At 35.7% G+C, this 19,165-nt stretch overlaps 2 protein-coding genes across 9 annotated transcripts in view; one reads left to right on the top strand and one right to left on the bottom strand.

Annotated features, from left to right (window-relative positions):
- The window catches only part of Siz (Brefeldin-resistant Arf-GEF family protein schizo), a 153,043-nt gene extending 137,412 nt beyond the window's left edge, over positions 1–15,631 (top strand). For 6 of the 8 annotated variants that reach the window (XM_072015090.1, XM_072015097.1, XM_072015091.1 and 3 more), the window contains 7 exons: positions 4,247–4,594; positions 5,475–6,018; positions 7,187–7,546; positions 7,990–8,363; positions 9,622–10,277; positions 10,484–10,825; positions 11,015–15,631. In XM_072015090.1, coding sequence (XP_071871191.1) covers positions 4,247–4,594; positions 5,475–6,018; positions 7,187–7,546; positions 7,990–8,363; positions 9,622–10,277; positions 10,484–10,825; positions 11,015–11,286 — 2,896 coding nt within the window. In that variant the 3' untranslated portion in view covers positions 11,287–15,631. The remainder of the gene's footprint in view (positions 1–4,246; positions 4,595–5,474; positions 6,019–7,186; positions 7,547–7,989; positions 8,364–9,621; positions 10,278–10,483; positions 10,826–11,014) is intronic. The other 2 variants (XM_072015098.1, XM_072015096.1) reach the window with 2 other exon arrangements.
- Bx42 (Puff-specific protein Bx42) lies at positions 14,429–19,019 on the bottom strand. Its single transcript, XM_072015100.1, has 8 exons — positions 18,706–19,019; positions 18,247–18,400; positions 17,893–18,060; positions 17,500–17,807; positions 17,254–17,389; positions 16,939–17,194; positions 16,413–16,794; positions 14,429–16,255 (listed from the first exon to the last, which is right to left on the bottom strand). Exons 1-8 carry the CDS (start codon positions 18,717–18,719, stop codon positions 16,045–16,047), a joined length of 1,629 nt encoding a protein of 542 aa, XP_071871201.1. The 5' UTR covers positions 18,720–19,019; the 3' UTR covers positions 14,429–16,044.
- Positions 19,020–19,165: the final 146 nt, after the last annotated feature.

Below are 19,165 nucleotides of genomic sequence, written 5' to 3'. Positions count from 1 at the left end.
GAAATTGGAAAACTCCGGTAAAAGGGGAAAGAATTTCTGTGCAACTGTCGAGAGAACTCGATTTGAAAATGTGATTCTTGTGGTTCTTCGTTGCTGGGAAAATAACAAATATTCTTGTTAACTGGTTGTAGATGGAATTGAACGTAAAAAGTGAAAGGAAAATTGAGTATCTGTGAAAACGACGACGAACGATAATTTTTAACGATCGAAGATTAATAAAAATTAACATTACCCTCGATCTGTATCGATATGTACGCTACTTCGAACCGTAATCGAACATTTAACGATTCCAAATTATAAAAGCACTCGTTATATAGCTCATATTCTTCGTTTAACACTTTGACTGCCACCTTGGTCATAAACGACCCACCACGGTTTCTCCTGTGACACCATGGTGGTCATTGGTGACCGGAGCGCTTCAACTTCTTACAATTGTAAAAATTGAATGAAAATTGACAGTTAGGGCATTTTGAATATAGCCGATAAATAGAAGATACTTTAAAATAAAAAGTGCCCCATTGAACGGTTAAACATTTTTATTAGAATATCAATAAAAAAAAAAAATGAGAACAAATCTTGCATCTAACTGTGCACTGTGTTTGCATCCATATCTTTCAGAGGTAATCTGCGAATATTGTTATAAACACAGCTTAGAAAATAATCGTAAATGCTGCTTTATAATCATATAATTGAAGTTACAAGTGTGCACATACCTTACTATTATATATACAATGAGCAAATACCGTTTACTAATATCTTCTACACGTTTCAACAATACATTCTGCACGTTTTGCTTACGACGAAACAACGAATGCGAATGGTTTGTTGAAATAAACGAAACCTTGTTGCTATCAACAGTTGGCAAGGCACCACGGTGGTCACCCGTGACCATCAATAAGATAAAAAATCCATTGGGGAAGAATGTTGTCTTACATCATCAATTTATTATTATTTTGCCATTATATACTTTGAATAATAAAAATATCGTGGCGCTGTTTGGAGCAAAGGCATGGGGCTGGAACATGGAAGAAAAGCTGGAAAGAATACGAAGAAGATACGTGAAATGGATCTTAGGTTTAGATAGATGACAGCACCAAATTATATATTGATAGAAGAATGCAAGCTAATAGAAATCAAAGAAAAAGCACTAAGGAGAGCAGCAAGAAGGGAGAGGAGCAAGAAAGAGGCAGAAGGGACTAGAAGAGGTGAGAAATGGAGGGACACAGATGGAAGCAAGAGAAGAGCAAGAAAGGATGACAGTAGACCAAATTATAGAAGAAAGGAGAAAGAGAGAAGCAGAAGAGAGGGGGGAAAGGGTAAGGGATTCAAAATATAACAAGCATTATAGAAAAATCGCCAAAGAAGAGTTACCAAAATACTTAGAAGGGAGGATGAAGTGGAAGGACAGAAAAATATTAGCAAGATTCAGATGTGGAAACGAGACCAAAGCAAGGGAATACTGAAAAGAAGAGGGAGAAAAAAGATGCAGGCTATGTAAAAGAAAAGAAGACCTGAGACACGTAAGAGAAGAATGCGAAATAACGGGAGGACCAAAGGACACAGAAAAAATACTAAACGAGACTGGAAAAGAACTAATGGAATTAAAAACAATAATGGAGAAGAGAAGGGCAATACAAGACGGGGAGGAACGACAATAAGAAAGCACAGCAAGGAGGCAAAAGCCCAAAAGTTGACATAGTTTTAGAGATAAATTATATAACGAAGCGCGATATAACAGAGTGGATAAAAGGAGAGGTAGATATGTAAGAAAAGAGTTTAGATAGATATAAGGGAGGAGGCAATAAGGCGTGATAACTCCATAAGACTGAGAGAATGTAAAAAGCGTGATAGGTGAACGAGATGTAAAACCGAAAACTTGTCCAAAGCCAAAAGGCACGGACTAAGTAAAAATAAATAATAATAAAATAATAAATAATAAAAATACTCCCGTGATGTTCTGAGCGAAACATGTGATTTCGACGTGACAGTCAAAGTGTTAATCATTCAAATGCAACTTAACAGTTATCGTTCTTAGAAATCAAACGATAAATTAGGAAAAACTTTCTAGCGAAAAGTGGAATCGTAAGGAGTTTCGTTTATTAAAAAAGATTATACGAATATTGCAATAAACGATTGCTGCATGAACGTTAGAAACGCATTTCAGTGGAAATCGTAAGTCTGTCTGTCCGGACGACCGGGAACTCCGGAAATCACGTTTGGCAATCACATAGCGAGCGGATATTGAATAAACCAATGCTCGCACATTGACATATACGCGATCAAGAACAAGATGAGTCTGCTAGATTAACTTGCAAATTGCTGGCGATAACCTCGTTACGACTTGGCGTTCCATCGTCATCGACCACGTGTTTTCCCTTCGCAATTTCTACTTATTGTTACGATATTTCTGAAACTCAAAGTTTAACACGCTTATCAATTTGCGTAATATCAAAATATGTCGAATTATAAATTCTTATCAGTATTATCGTTAACCCAGAGAGAGAATTCGCTGTAAGTCTCAAATGTTATATACGTGTTTTTTATGCTGAAAAGCGTTAAGATTCGCGTTTATCTAGAGAATTGTATTACAAATTTCCATTACGTATATTTTTACGTAGATTTTTCTATTACAACTAAAGACTAATCACAGCCTTCTCGAATCAAGTCACGTGTCGTTTGTGCTCCGAGACTTTCGATTATTATCAATCTGAATCGTCATAATGAATCGTCAATAATTATTTTCATTATACATGAAACAATACAATCTTGTTTAACGCATTATAACGCAAGGTTGTCATACTCTTTGTGAACGTGTTCCATCAATATGGAAATTAAAAGATGTCTTAATTATTTGTGTATTACTAGAATGAAAATTTCCACAGAGAAAAATATGTCTTCGATGTAAGAACTTGACGCTATGTACATTTTTACAATTTACAGGATGTGACGTTAAATTCGAAATACAAGATGAAATTTTGTTGACGTATATTGCGCGAGATAGTAATACGTTTGGCATTATAGAACCATCTGACACGAAGAAATACGGACATACACAACCATAAACGTCTTATTGGCACGATAAATCACCCGAATCCCCGTAACGACTGGTTGCACCTAATCGTACACTGTTCTACCTGCATCCAATTTCCCCATAACACCTGCGAATCGAGGCAAAATCCAGCAAACACGACTCGTATCAATTTCCCTCGATTATATGTTACACGATGACAGCTATACATCCATGTTCCATGGATTCGTCTCTTCGAGGGATGCGAGCTTCGCACTAACGAGATACGATAATTACGAAAACGAGTCTTTGGTGGAAAAGAAAGTCAAAGCTTAATGTTGTCGCTTCTGGATGACCACCTTTCCCTTCGACATTTCACAGTTACGCCGGTTTCCTTCTTTTTCGTGGGACACTGAATCCGGCGATGAAAGCGTTCCGCTTTCGCGAATACGCCACTTTTATTTCTCTGATTGAAAATTTTACGCATTCATTTCAATCGAAAGATTCGCATTTAAATGAAACAGCTAGAGCTGTTATACATTTATTAGGATTTTCTCGTCCCATCTGAATGATCCACCAATCATCCGAAATCAGAATATTGCCTAAAGTTTATTTACATTGCACAATTGTAAAATTCTAGAATTGTCAACTTGTGAAGTTCTAAAGTTGCTAAAATTCGCAGCCTCCAGGCTTCTAAAGATCCAGAGCCCTAAAGTTCTAGAACTCTAGAGTTCTAAGAGTCTAAACTTTTACATTTGCAGAATCACTTTCAAAATTACCGAGCCTTTAAGTCCTTAAGTTTTACAGTTCCCAGTGTTCCGGTGTTCCAGGGTTCTGGAGTTCTAAAATTTTGAAATCTCTAAGTTCTCTAAAGTTCTAGAATTCCAGAGCTCTAGAGCCTTAAATTTCTGGAATCTCACAGTTCTACGATTCTGAAGTTCCAGGATTCTGAGGTTCCAGAGTTCTGAAGTTCTGAAGTTCCGGAGTTCTGGCGTTCCTGAATTCCGGAGTTCCGGGGTTCTGGAGTTCTGAGGTTCCAAAGTTCTGAAGTTCTGGAGTTCTGAAGAAGTTGTAGAATTTTGGAGTTCTGTAATTGTAGAATTCTAGAGTTCCAAGGTTGCAGATTCCTACAGCTTATCAATTTGTATCCAACTATATCCGCCATACACGACCTACCAAAATCAAAAGATCCCGCAATACTCGCTCATCTGTAACTAAACCATCGAACTTCTGTTACAGTTTCCCGCAGAAGATGGAGAGGCCATCGCAGCATGCGGCGAACGTGAACCAGGTGCACGGGAGTGGCATGCACGGCGTATACTCGTCAGGCAGTCAAACCTCCCTAACGACGTCCTACATCACGGGCCAGTCGTACGTTCAGAACCAGAACTACGCACACGGCCCATACAATTCCACGTCGAACGTGAGAGTATACACTCACGCCGGCTACAATCAGCCCCAAAGTTATGGTACCATGGTGCAGGGCTATGGTGGTCAACCACAGGCCGCAGGGTATCAACAAAACCATCTTAAAAAAGGACCTGTACGTAACGGAGACGTGCTGAAGAGATGCCGGCTGCAGACTGCGTAAGATCAACATTGATTTACTCGTTCTTTCAATCTTTTTTTTATTGTTTTTTTTCCGCTTTGTTCGGCGTCAAATTGCTGGTCCTCGAATTCGTTCGGCCTTCAAAATTCGAAATTTCCTCTGAAACGCGTGGAATTCACGTCAGAATTTGGGATTTCCCTGAAATTTGGAATTTCTTAATTGGCTTCTTTCTGGAATTTGAGGCTCGAAATTGTCTTGAGATACGCAAAATTTGGAATTTCCTTGGAGTTCGCATTTGGAGATCTTTTTTTTTTTTTTTTAATTCGAAACTTGTGGTTTCTTTGGAAGTCGGGATTTCTGCGGAGTTTCTTAGAGATTTATAATTTCGGGTTTCCGACGAAATTTGAAAGTTCTTTGAAATTTCCAAATTTCCGGACATCAATTACGGAAGCTTCTTATGGGACAGTCTGCAAGCTTTCACGGCTTAAATTTTTGTTTGCCGTTTTCGAAAGAATCGATGCACGAGTGATCTCTACGTTGTTCGCGTCTGACAAAAAGTCCGAGCTTTCCCAGAGCGCACGTCTTCGTTGCCAGTTCAGATCCAGTCGAGCGTCACCTTTTTATTCTTCACGTTAAACCATTTTTCACTCTAAGCTCTATTTAAAAACTCAGATATTTGCGAAGGTAACAGTGACAAAATGGTAATTTTGTATTTTTCGACAGATTCATTAACTCTTCTTGAAGTCTCTTGTATCACGTTCTTACATATTTCTCTATCATTATAATAGTATCAACCTATAGACCTATAAAAGTTAAATAAATATCAACTTGTTCATGGGCTATCGACAAACTTTTCTTAAACACCAAAAATCCAAAGCCTCCCATCACAATATTCACCACTTTTTGTCTTCAAAACAGGTACGAGTTATCCCAAGACCTATTGGATAAGCAGATAGAGATGTTAGAAAGAAAATACGGCGGTGTGAAGGCAAGAAACGCCGCACTGACTATTCAACGAGCATTCAGAAGATACACTCTGCTGAAGAAATTCGCAGCCATCACCGCCATGGCTAAGGCTGAAAAACGTCTCAGCAGAAAGCTTCAGGAAACTACAGAGAGAGCCACGGGCGTAAATGAACATGAGAGGATGGTATATCACAGTCAAATTTACATACAACAGCCACAGACGGCGAACAGACCAATGCCCATCAGGAGCATGTCTCTGAGGGAAAGGAGGCACGTGGAGAACTCACAATCTCCGATACCGAGGAGCCAGAGCGGCAGGTGCGAGGTCCAGGTCGCTGGTCATCAGCACGCGAACCATAACATACATCAAAGTGGCAGACATACGCCCTCTCTGGCGCCGAGTCCTTGCAACAGACACCAACAGTTACCACCAAGTCCGTGCTGGGAGTCCAGCTCTCAGGAAAGCGGGTCTAGCATGCATTATTACAATCCACAGGTGATCAAAAGCTCTGTAGCTTGGTATAAGTCTTTTATGACTTAATACAAATGGTTCATTATACTTGTTTGCTGAGAAAAATTGAATTTTGACAAGATCATACTGGATAATAATAGAAGATTATGTATTGAGTTGTTGGATAATTCTTAGACCTTCTCTAGATCTAAATTATAAACTTTACAGTAGTAAAAGCAGTAGTAGAATTAAATCAAACATTTTGTTTAATCTTCTGCAATCTACTGAGCAGTGTCATTGTTCCATACATGTAGAATTTTGTGTTGTTTCAAAAATGTGACCTGATAAATGTTAAAAATTTATCTGACAACCCAATGTTTCTTTGATCAAGAACGTTAAATTTTAAAAAGATAAGCTGTGGATAATGAATTGTTTGAATTTTATTTATAATGACAAGTATATAAATAGGGAAAAAAATATTTCTTGACCCTCACTCCTGCATTCCAAAGTCCTTGGAGAGTACCAGATTCAATTTAATTTACTAATAAAAATGGAAATAGAAATTTGAGTATAGTGCTTTAAAGTACACAAGATACATTTTTAAATCCTATATTATACAAAGAAAGATAGTAATTGAACCTTTCATAATACGATTAAATTAGTTGAATTTACAAGCAAGCTCATTTATATGCTCACTGTTGTACATTTTAAATTGATCATTATCACGTGTAATTTATTGGCATAGATAGAAGATAAAAAAATCTAATAAATAGATCTAGCAGACTTCTAATAGATGAACACTAGAAAAAGAAAGGCAAGTTAAAATGTAGTTTAATTTGATTCAGATTTGTACAATATTTATACTTTAAATTGATTGATATGGTACTTAGTTTATATAGTTTATAGATAAAAAGTGAAAAGGAAGACTATTTTAATAGAAAAATAATTGAGGGAAACAGGATTTTATTATTATTTTATTTACTAGATATCTTCCCTTCTTATAAAAATTTCTACTGAAAATACCTAATCATGCTACCTTCAAAGTTACCTTCCAAACACATCTATATCAATTTTTAATAGAAAATTCCTATTTTCCAGAAGAAAATTCTCACTAAAGACACTTATTCCATGCTACCTTCTGACTCACATAATTGTTCTTATTTCAAGCAATTTAGACAAGTGACTGTAAAGAAAATCATTGTTATTATTCCAGGACACGTTGTGCAGCATCAGACAAGATACGCCACCAAGGGATCTGCTGCGGACACCATGCACGTCGCCGTCGACGCCTCACAATCTTCAGACACAAGTGGTTCAGAACTGGAGTAGTGCCGGTCACCTTGGTTCCGCCGGTAGAACGAGAGGATCCGCGAAAAAGGTGCCACCGGAAGTGCCAAAAAGAACGTCTTCCATTACGTCCAGATCTATGGAACCACGTCACAATGGTCTTAGCAAAAGCGTCGAGAACGGTAGCCTAAGCTCGGTTCAGAGTTCTGGCAGCGATTCCACTAATTGCGAGAGCTCCGAGGGAGACGCTCAAAGAGGATCACCTGTGTGGAAGCATAAAGGAATCGTGAGTTTCCATTCTACTTCTGTGTCTGTGTTCTTACTTTTACATCAACTCTTTCTTTTGTTTCTTCGAGCTTCTAGACACTTTGGGCTAGACGATATTCAAGGAGAAGTCTGATTTGGTTTGTTTCTAATTCCTCTCTTGTGACGAATTTAATCTTTAGTCCCTTAATCCGCTTGTCTTCCATTTATTAATGAAACTGATTAAACTTTTTTGTAGTAAAATATATCTAACAGTACAAATAGATGTATAATATATATTTTATAAGATACCTATATATTTTTGCTTACAATTTCACTTCAAATTTCTTTTTCCGCCATTTACCTGTTAACAATTTAAGTATCTTCTTTTCATCTTCTGTTAATTTTCACGAATTGTGATACCATAATAGATCTAAACCATAAATCACAACTCCTTTAATCTAATTTTTATCTTCTGTTGTACAGTCAAGTTCACCAGAACACCAAGAATGCGCCAATCACACAACAGACTCAACTACCATGATGAGCAGCGTGAAGGATCTTGGCCACTCTCATGCCAGTTCCGGCTACCAGCTTCCTCTCATGGATCATCCAGAAAGTATACCGCAGACGAGCTATAAAGTATCAGAAATAGTTAGAAAACGTCAGTATCGAGTGGGCCTAAATCTGTTCAACAAGAAACCAGAAAGAGGAATCAGTTACTTGATCAGAAGAGGATTCTTGGAGAATAGCCCTCAGGGTGTAGCAAGATTTTTGATCAGTAGAAAAGGACTGTCCAAACAGATGATAGGAGAATATCTTGGAAACCTTCAAAACCCCTTCAACATGGCTGTGCTTGAGTAAGTATCCTGCTATATATTTTTATGTTTTTTCCTTATTTTACTGTAAAGAGAAAAAAGTGAATATGGAGGATAATAGCGCAGTTAGAGAAAGTTAATCTGTTTGTTTATCACAGTGATCGGTGATCGACGTAGCGGAAACACGCAGTTTGGGTTCGTTGCTCGTTATTTATTATAGAAAGTCGTTTTCTCTCTTGTCGCTTTTTAAGAACGCAATTGTTTCGTTTCAGTAGTTGCGTTTGATTCTTTGTCAGTGGCGCAAAGGGTAATTCTGTGAACCGCTGTGAAAGAAATACTGAAAATGGCATTGATCTATTTGCCAGTCGTTCGTTTTGCGATTTCAAAAAAAATTTAGGTCAAGGAGGATTGGTAGCATATAACATTACTCGCGGTTATTGTACAATTATCAACGTTCAAGATATCGATATAAGACTTAAGGAAAATATGAGAAATATTTCTTTTATTAGAATACTAAGTTAAACAATTAAAATAATATCGAATAGAGATATTAACTCATGTTATTCCCAAAGTCTTGATTTGTAAGTCTATGAAAGTGCTATTTTAAAAGTTGCAAGACACAGTGGGAGGTCCATCATGAAACAAAACTAAATTTGAATTCTAAAGGACCCTCTTTAGTCTCAGTTAGTGTGACAAACGTGTAACATGAGCCACCGCAACTGGACCACACGGCAAACAGAAAAAGGAACACGTGTTAGCGAACAAAATACTTGAGAATAAATATTGAGTTTAGAATGATTAAGAGTGTGGGTCACCGAATAGCAAGGTCGAAAATCAGTCAGAAGTTAAATTTAACATGTACCAGACACATGATAATGTGTATGAAATCATCATCAATGAAACTGACAAAAATATGAAGAGTGGGAATTTAATTAATAAAGATTTAAATCTTTGGTCAGTGCTGTACAAAGAAAATTTTAATACAAAATATATTTCATATATATTAAACTGAAAATTTATATTCATATTACAATTTTCCTTTTTCGTTTCTCAATTTATTGAAATAGTAATTAACATATGTAGCTTTTCTATTTGTACATAGAATATAGTTAAATAAAATGTACTTAAAACAAAACGCAATATATGTCCATAAGTGGACATAAAATCCAAGGTTTGATTTACAACCTTAGCCCCTATTATAGTATCAGAACCACAAATAAATAATTATACGTATATTCCCGGAAGAACATGAATAAAAGTATAAAAAAGTAATGAAGTAAAACATTTTTGTATGTTTCAGATGCTTCTCCCACGAGCTGGACCTATCAGGAATGCAGGTAGACGTTGCTTTGAGGAAGTTTCAAGCATACTTCCGGATGCCAGGTGAAGCTCAAAAAATAGAACGACTAATGGAGGTGTTCAGCCAACGTTATTGCCACTGCAATCCCGATGTAGTATCCAGGCTACGCTCAGCAGACACTGTCTTTGTATTAGCGTTTGCAATTATCATGCTGAACACTGATCTGCACACACCAAACCTGAAACCAGAACGCAGAATGAGGCTGGATGACTTTGTCAAGAACCTCAGAGGCATAGACGATTGTGGAGATATTGATAGAGATATATTGGTTGGAATTTATGAAAGAGTAAAGGAAAACGAATTCAAACCTGGCTCAGATCATGTTTCTCAAGTGATGAAGGTCCAAGCGACAATAGTAGGCAAGAAACCTAACATGGCCTTGCCTCATAGAAGATTAGTTTGCTATTGTAGACTGTATGAGATCCCAGACATCCACAAGAAAGAGAGACCAGGTGTACATCAACGAGAAGTATTTCTCTTCAATGATCTCCTCGTTGTAACAAAGATCCTGAGCAAGAAAAAGAACAGCGTTACTTATACGTTCAGACAAAGCTTTCCACTGTGCGGAATGGTAGCCACGCTGTTTGAAGTTCCTCGTGAGTTTCACGTTCAAATTATTTTGACTCTTTACAATTGGAAAACATTTTAACATCTCTTTTCATTAACCTATAAATTAAAGACTGAATTGATGAGAAGAAATGTACTTTCTTTACGTTTGTTGTAATTAAGAATTATTACTTTTTATCATCTAAACATCGAGGCATAACTAGTTTTTATTCTAACTAAGATTTTTATTTTTCAGATTATCCGTATGGAATTAGACTCTCCCAGCGCGTGGATGGAAAGGTGTTGGTTACGTTTAATGCGAGGAACGCGCACGACAGGTGCAAGTTTGTGGAGGATCTCAGAGAATCCATCAGCGAAATGGACGAGATGGAAACCTTACGGATTGAGACGGAACTGGAACGACAGAAAAGCAGCAGAAGTGCGAGGGGTGGCGCTGAAAATAGAGACTCTGGAGTGGCAGATGTCGAGATATGTCCTTGCCCGGGGCCTTATTCCGAAAGATCGGAAACTACCGACATAGATACCCAATTAAAACGTTCTGCCCTTAGTAATTCCCTTCTGGACATACATGAACAATGTAAATAAAATTATTCTATATTTTACGTATTAACACATTTACTGGTACTAACATACATGTTATATTAATTAAATTATTTATGTAATTCTGCTAATGCATCTATCGTATTCTAGTTTTTATAATTTTAAAACGGCAAACAATATTTTTTGGTGAAAAATAATATTTGAAATTTATCTTTACTTTTCACAGTTGCTGGTGAAAAACCGCAGCGACGTGGAAGCGTGGGCTCACTCGATAGCGGTATGTCGATTTCTTTTCAATCTACATCTGCCAGCTCAATGAGCCAAGGCATTAAACATCCTGGACAAGTTCATCCTATACATCCAGGGGCTACGATCCCTGGTGGTGCTAAGGGACTGGCTCAGCAGCCATCTTTTTTAGGGGGTCTATTCGCCAAACGAGAACGAAAACTTTCACAATCGGAGGAATCCGGCCCGTACAGTCGCACCACGGAAGTGTAATATATCCTTCCGGTGCTACCTAAGAGATAACAGGCCAAAGTGGAAGTTCCACAAGGGGACACATCCTGTATAGTAATATATTAAACACGTAGTATGTACTATTCAAACTTCCGCGAGAAAATATTCTTTGATATTTGGTATCCCTCATATATATAATACACACAAACCTGTATATAATATTATAACTTCCATTATAACACTATTATAGTTATAATATTATTTATGGATTATGTTGAAAATATGGAGGATGCCGAATATTCGAACCTTATTTCCTTGTGAAAGTTTGAACAGCATGTCCTATATGTTTTATATTGCCAAAATGTGAATCAAATGGATGATTCGAATATCGTGCAGTCTCTTTGTCAGATGGAGCGCGTGAACTCTTTCACTTCCCCTCGGCTTTTAAGAAAGCGAATGGACGCCAACTTTATGCGTGATTAAAGAGGCCAATGCATCTTGAAGATAAAGGTGAGAAGACAAATTATCCCATAACTAGTTGGGATCAGAAAATGCACTTTGGGAAGTAACACAATGAAGATGAAAAAAGAAAAAGTAAAAAGAAGAGAATAAGAAGAGACAATTGAATAGGTGATGTAAATTTATTGGATTGGGCAGGATCCAATCGCGATCACTCGAGACAAAGGAATTTGGCAAGATGGCGCGTTGAAGTAGTCTCTATAGGGGCGCATGTATAGTATTTATTCATCCAAAAATGAAAAAAAAAAATAACACGTCGATTCATTTTTTCTTATGATATTTATAATAATTTCTAATGGAGAGCGATGTGATCCTCTCAACGCATGTAGATAATCGTTCCGTTGATCGCATAGACCCCATAAACCGGTTTTTCAACTAAAAGTCACGTGACTCAACAAAAAAAAAATCTTATCACGAAAAGAAAAAAATATGATCGGTTTATGGGAAGAGAATGGCTCTAGTGTAATATCGTGTTTTTTTGCAAGTATCGACGTAGCTATACTTGAACAGTTGTACATAATAGGTATATGATAGATATATAACGGCAATTGTATGATTACAATGATGATGATGATAATTCTGTAACAAAAAACATGAACCGTAGCCTAAGGAAACCGATAAGCAATCCCCTTCTTGATATTAGGTGCATGTCGATGTCTAACAAATTTTTAATATCTCATCAATGAAAAAAAAGTAATAAATCGTTTGGATCGTAGCAATCTTTGTAAGTATTAACATTTAGAAAAAAAAAGGAAGAAGAAGAAGAAGTTACAGAGAAGCGTTTTTTCGTTTTTGGGGTACATTCTCATAATCTTCTGCAAATCATAGTTCTGCTTGTGTGTTCAGAATCGAGCAGTTTTTTTCTCCGAAACAGCGTACTAATGAGAAAATTCAATTAACCAAATTAGTTGGTTTCTCGTCTCGTAGCACGTGTAGCTAATTCTCAGCATCATCTTAAACGAATGCTATAAGGATCAATGAATGGAAGAGGACAACTTGTATGCCTTATGTAACAACTGCCACAATTTATCATCAAGAGATGAGAAACTGACTAATAATCTTACCAATTATTAAAGAGATAGACAACCTTTATCGAGGGCTGCAGAATTATATTTGGAAAAGTAAAATAACTTGTACATATATATATTACCAGCGATCACAATACCAATTAATAGCAATTAAAAAAATGGATTGTCCGATTAATTTCGATTCGAAGTGACTAATCAGTGAAATTTGATACACTGTACATTATTATAATACGTTTCGAACTTTGGGAGTTTCATTGTAATTAACGTCATGATGTAATGTAATGTACGCACACATTACCAGTTTTTGTATAAACTTTGAAATTTATTTTCGTAGTTCTCTTTAATAATAACCTTGAGATTCAAGTGATTCTTACACATTTTGCACTTCTGATCGATAAGCACTCTAACGTCTGTTTCCAAATTATATTTCCTTAATCGTGTAATTTGAATCCTTCAGCTGTCACAGAAATAGATCTTCTTTAGAGAAGCAGCTTATTTTTCTGAGCATACAATTTCATAAGGAGATACACTCACATATTCCAGATTAAAAATAATAGATTTGCTAAGGACTAAAAGGTTTGCTACATTTTATCTCTTATAGTGATTTGTGAGAGTATTTGAACATTTACCATAGAAAACTTTGACATATATATGTATCATGTATTTGTTTCACATTTGCTCAATATAATCGTGATAGTCTGGTCTCATTGCAGCACCAATAAAATTTCAAAATATTTCATATACAGATGTAATATGACCATAAAAGGCATCTACAAGTGTTCGAATACTCTTACACTATACATAAACTCTGACTGCTATCACAAGTTTCTCAATCTAAATGTCTATTGTTCTCCAAAGTAAACAGAGAAAGAGGCTGTAATGATCGCATAGGTTCTAACTAATTATAAAACTGGAAAATAGCTATTCACGTTGTCAAGATAAGAATATAGGTCTTACAAAGACGTGTATTGTTATAGGAAAAGATATAGCAAGATTATAAAATCGGTGATGTGTTTAAATTTATATGTTTCAAGAGACTAAACAATAATTTGAAACATATGAAGAAAGAGAAGGAATTAAAAGCCTCATTCAATATATCATAGAATAATATGGAACTGTTCTTCTTTTATAGAATATTTAAAAAAAATTGTGTATAGCATAAAATTTGAAAAGTAGATTCTAAACATATGCAGTTTGCTATTTTTCACATAATGCATATATAAAAAAATTTTGTACGTCACTAATGACTAGACTACGAATTTCTATGTATTTATGGAAATTCTGAAAATGAAGAAATGTACAAAATGGATGTAACATGCAAAAATATACAAAATATCTAAAGTAAAGTACTCGAGTGAAACAAATCTTTGCTTAGATTCCATTTCTATAATTGTGTTCATAAAAATATAAAACATAAAAATCCGTAATCTATTAATGACTTTCATGGCCTGAGATTCGAGGTACTTCTATGAAATGCTTACAACATTGGACGCAATTACATCAATCGATGTCGCTAATTAATAATTAAATTTATAACCTCGCTATATCTCTTCCGCCAAGTATACATGCGTCGTTTACAGCTGAAGGAAACAAAAACCGAGAGAACTCGAACGCAACTAATAATAGTTGGCAAAGTGTTCATCCTAATTGTACATAGGCTCCCATGGATCCGTAACAAGTCCGTAGTCTTCAGCGTTATTAATTCTAGTCTTTCTCATCAGGAGAGTTCTCCGGTTACGCTGTAATGTTTGCGAGGGAGAGAGCGAAAGAGAGAGAGAGAAAATAATTCCATAAAACTTTGTCAGAAAAAACTTGATGTAGTTCTTAAGGATGTGGTTTACAATAAAGAGTGTGAGGTCAGTCTAATATAACAAAGGATCGCGTCAATTTGCGTGAACGATGAAACAAATGCTCGTTCAGATTCCTGAAATTTAAAAAATGAAAAGAAAGATGATCAATATACGGAAATTCTTCTGTGATAAACTTCTTACGAATGAAAAAAAAAATAAGAAAAGACTGATTAGAAAGACCATCTTCTAAGTCGCCGTATCTACAAGAAAATTCATGAAAAAGTAAAAAAAAAAAAATGAAATCACCATCATAAACGCTCTCGCGAATGGTCCTATAAATGATTGATTCCTATAAATCGTATGCGTAGTCATTTTTATTTAGAAACGACGAAGACGGCCATCAACATCCTTTTTTGGATGGGGACGAGGAGAACATTAGATTTTTCGATTGTTTGTAGTCATACTGTTTTTCAAACTCTGTCCCTTATGTACAGTCATCCTACATCTTACGACATCTTTAAGCAATTCAACTGGATTATATGAAAGTTTTCTTGCACGATCTCATACATATACATTATATTTATATAATAAGCGAAAGATATAAATTTCAGTCTGACTCTTAATAAAACTAGTGGGTACCAAAGTAGACACTATAACAGCATAAAGCTTCATTAGGATGATTTACTTAGATACAGAAAATAAAGAAAAAAAAGCAGTTTGGAGATGACGAGAATAAGTAGTAAACAGTGATCATGCAACATCGAAGCAATACAACATTGCGTAACATCATTACCATGAATTATTCGCGAATTTACGGTGACTAGATATAATCCAATTTGACGCGATCTTCGAAGAATGACGACATACAAAAAAAGAACGGTGTCGATAAACGCATTTGATGAAAAAAAATATTTGATGAGAAAGTAAGTAACTACGTTATTAATTTAGAAATAACAATCGCTCCCCGTGCGAAAGTATCGTCCCCTTTGTTAATCTAACGAACGCTGTATGCACATTGTGTTAATAAAGAACTATGAGTCTGAAACGTAACTCTAACCAGCTTTACTCTTATAAAATGAAACATAACCATCGGGGAGAAAATAGAAAATAACATTTCTTGTTGTTTATTATACTAAGTAATCGATATATTTAGCAATTTCAATCAGTTTGTATACATCCTTTCGTTTTTTTTTTTTTTTTTTTGTAAAAGTTTACTTCTTTCGCAGCACAGTGTGAAGAATTAAAAATGAATATCGTTCTTAAAAATTGTAAGGCATTTTATACTTGTTTGAATGTTTTGTATCTGTGTCGTATTTGTAAAACCGATCCACTAATTAGATTATCAAAGTTATCGGAACGACTAATTTTAAGCTTCATTCACTTGAATCTAGAACTAACTTATATAACATTAAAAAAAGGAAAATTGTTCTAAAATAATAAGAACAAATAAACAACAAAGAAAGTTAATGTTTCCTTCGTTTGTCGCGATCGTCTCTCCGTTGTTCCCGTTCCTCTTTGCGTTTTGTTGTTGTGGTAGTAGAACTGCTCGCACGCTTGGCTTGCTTCAAGAACTGATCCAAACCAAATGGATCTTCCTCATCCTTCTCAAACTGTACTGGTCCTGAGCGTGTCGTTGATCTATCAGTTCCACTGAATTCCTTATCCGGAACAAATCTAAAATTACAATAGAAACATGTTGGTATAAGAACACTTAATCCAAAAGCTTTTTTCTTCTCTATACCTTCTTAAACATCTTTAAAAATTCTTGTCAAGTTAATTAAGCGAAACACAATACATTGATATAATTATATTAAAATAATCAAACAAATACCTGTTCGTTTTAACAAGCTTCTCCAAATCATCTCCGTAAGTATCTTTATCAATATTTTTACTAGGACGGTATATATGAGAGCCGATAGAGTTAGAATCTTTCCAGGGTTTGTCATAAACATTATATTCATCATCATGCCCGTATCCACTATCCATTCCTTTGCTAGTGTTGAACAATCTTTGGTCAAACTGTGCTTCTCCGGTATTAGGAATACTCTTTGCTGGTAAACCGAGTGCAATCTGTTCACTGATGTCGCGTTCTCGTTCACGTTGCAATCTAGAACGCTTATCAGGTGCAGCACGCGCCAAATTCCGCTCTCGAGCACGGTCCTTGTGTCGTTCTTGCCTGAGTTGATCTCTTTCCCGCGACTCCTCCGATTTTTCTATGTAATATCAAAGAACACGACACTATTAAACACTATATTACGATATAACACGATATTAAATGTATTCTGAATACTTAAAAATAGTCAAGATTATAGATGATTTTGTATGATTATGTAAATGCACAGAATGCATATACGAACCCATTGCTGCTGATTTTAAACCAGCACGTTCTTCCCTAGCTTTCTGCGCTAGTTGTCTCAGATGGTCCTCTTTTTTCTCTTTTTCCTTCTGGGCAAGTTTCTTCTCAAGCTGTGCTCGCATTTCTACTGCCTCTCGAGCTTTCCTATCTGCTATATAAAGAGCCTCAGCCAACTTAGCAAAGTTCTCATTTATGTGAACCTGCTGCAACCCACGACCGTCTGCAGCTAGTCGTTTATCGAGCGGGATCGTATATCCCTGAAAAAATCTTTGTTAGTAAAGTATCAATCAATTATGAAGTAAAAAAACCTATTTACTTTCGCGTTTTTCCAGTTACTAATACAGGGCGGTATTTTCCACTCCTTCTGTTCTTTCACTGTCACTTTCCGCGTAGGCGAGTGCATCACTGGCGCTGGAGGTGATGGAGGACCTCGCGGTATTTTTTTATTAATTCTACAATTAAAGAATACTATATTATTCACAACATAGTTAACATAACTTATATTTGAAACATAATTCATTTGGTGCTTATTCCCAAGTAAATCCATAATGTTGAAACTTGCTTGAATTTTGGTGGTTCTAAAGGATCTATCTGAGCCTCCACCATTCTAATAACCCTTTGTTTAGCCCCAGAATTAAATGATTGTCCTTGTTGGGAAGGTGTATATCGAATGTATTGCGCAGGAGCTTGTTTCTCCGCGCATCTTACTGGCATTGCTGCAGCTATCTTTGATCTTGTTATCTTCTCTAAAGCCTTCTTAGTTTTTTCTGTGAGTTCATCAATTTCTTCATTGGGTGGACGTTGCAAACTAGGATCTTCCTCGCTTGTAATTTCTGAAGGTAATAAGTCACTCAATTTGCTGTACACGATCTATAAGAGAACATAATATAAACAAAGTAAACCAAATGCAAATGTTTATGCAATTAAATAGTATTATTGATGTACATTAAATTACCTTATCCTTAGAGTGGCCTTGTCTAGCTATGACATCATATTTTACTTTTCCTTGAGCATCGAGCTGTACTGCTAAAGCATTACTGGTGGTTTCTTTTCCCTTCATTCCCATCCCAAGTGGATATTGGGCTACATGAATCTCTGGGAATGCTCCACCATCTCCAAAATCCTGCACAGTTAATATGAATCTTTAGAGATTTATATAAACAATTAGAAATGAAAAATACAAAAACATTCATTTATTGTATACATCGAGTACTAGGTATCATTGCATATCATATTATTATATACAAATACACTATATCTATTATAGGTAAATAGAGGATTATACTTAGTTAGTTATAAAATCACTTACTTCTGGATTTCTTGGCACAAATCCTTTACGTTGGCCATATGGTGGAGCAGTAACAACAGCTTTGACAAGAGCAGATACAGGTCTCTGTCGTAATTTCTGTTCCCTTGCTTCATCTTCTCTATCCCACACGACCTGAGATGGTGTAGGTAATAAGCTATAACAGAGACACTTTATAAATATTCTTATGAATTAAAATACAAATAAATATAAGTAATACACTCAAAAATATAAAAAACATTTGCAAACAGCGAAATTACTACAATAATCAACAAATTCAGATACAGTTGTGTCATTTGCTTTGTTTAACAAGTACGCGTCAGGTTGTATCAAAATACACTGAAATACATGACTCAGAAAATTCTATATTTTATATACTACATCGTATAATACAAAAATTATATAATTCGCTATTCTACACGTAATAAGAAAGTAATTATAGAATAATTATCAAAAACTAACCTTGCTAACGACATTTTGTTAACTACAGAACGCAATAATCCCACCTGTAACTGATATATTAATCATAAAACGTTGCGATCTAGTAGGTACATCGATATGTAAATATATACTCTTTCAGCTAATGCTTCAACTCGTTGAATAAAATCTGTGAATCTTCATACATGTATTTCGTAGGTTAAAAGGAATTTAATAAGAAAGTTGTCTAATTCAGAAGACATAATCATAGAAGTTCACAAACTAATCCTTTTAGTTAGTTTTTGTGGACATTGAAACACTATCACCACGTAACGGTAAAAAGATGGAACTAATCGTTATTGCTATACTTGTATACACATTTATATATACGTTATTAGTCGCATCTATTGTGGCCCCCTTGTCAGAAATATGTACGTATCCGTATTTGTCGCACGCTATTGCTATCCTTGTTTATGGATAAGTTGTGTGCTGCTATCTACCAGAC

The sequence above is a fragment of the Bombus fervidus genome, chromosome 13 (assembly GCF_041682495.2).
Source record: "Bombus fervidus isolate BK054 chromosome 13, iyBomFerv1, whole genome shotgun sequence".
Classification (NCBI taxonomy): domain Eukaryota; kingdom Metazoa; phylum Arthropoda; class Insecta; order Hymenoptera; family Apidae; genus Bombus; species Bombus fervidus.
The sequence above is the reverse complement of the archived record's forward strand: the minus strand, read 5'-3'. Positions and strand labels throughout refer to the sequence as shown.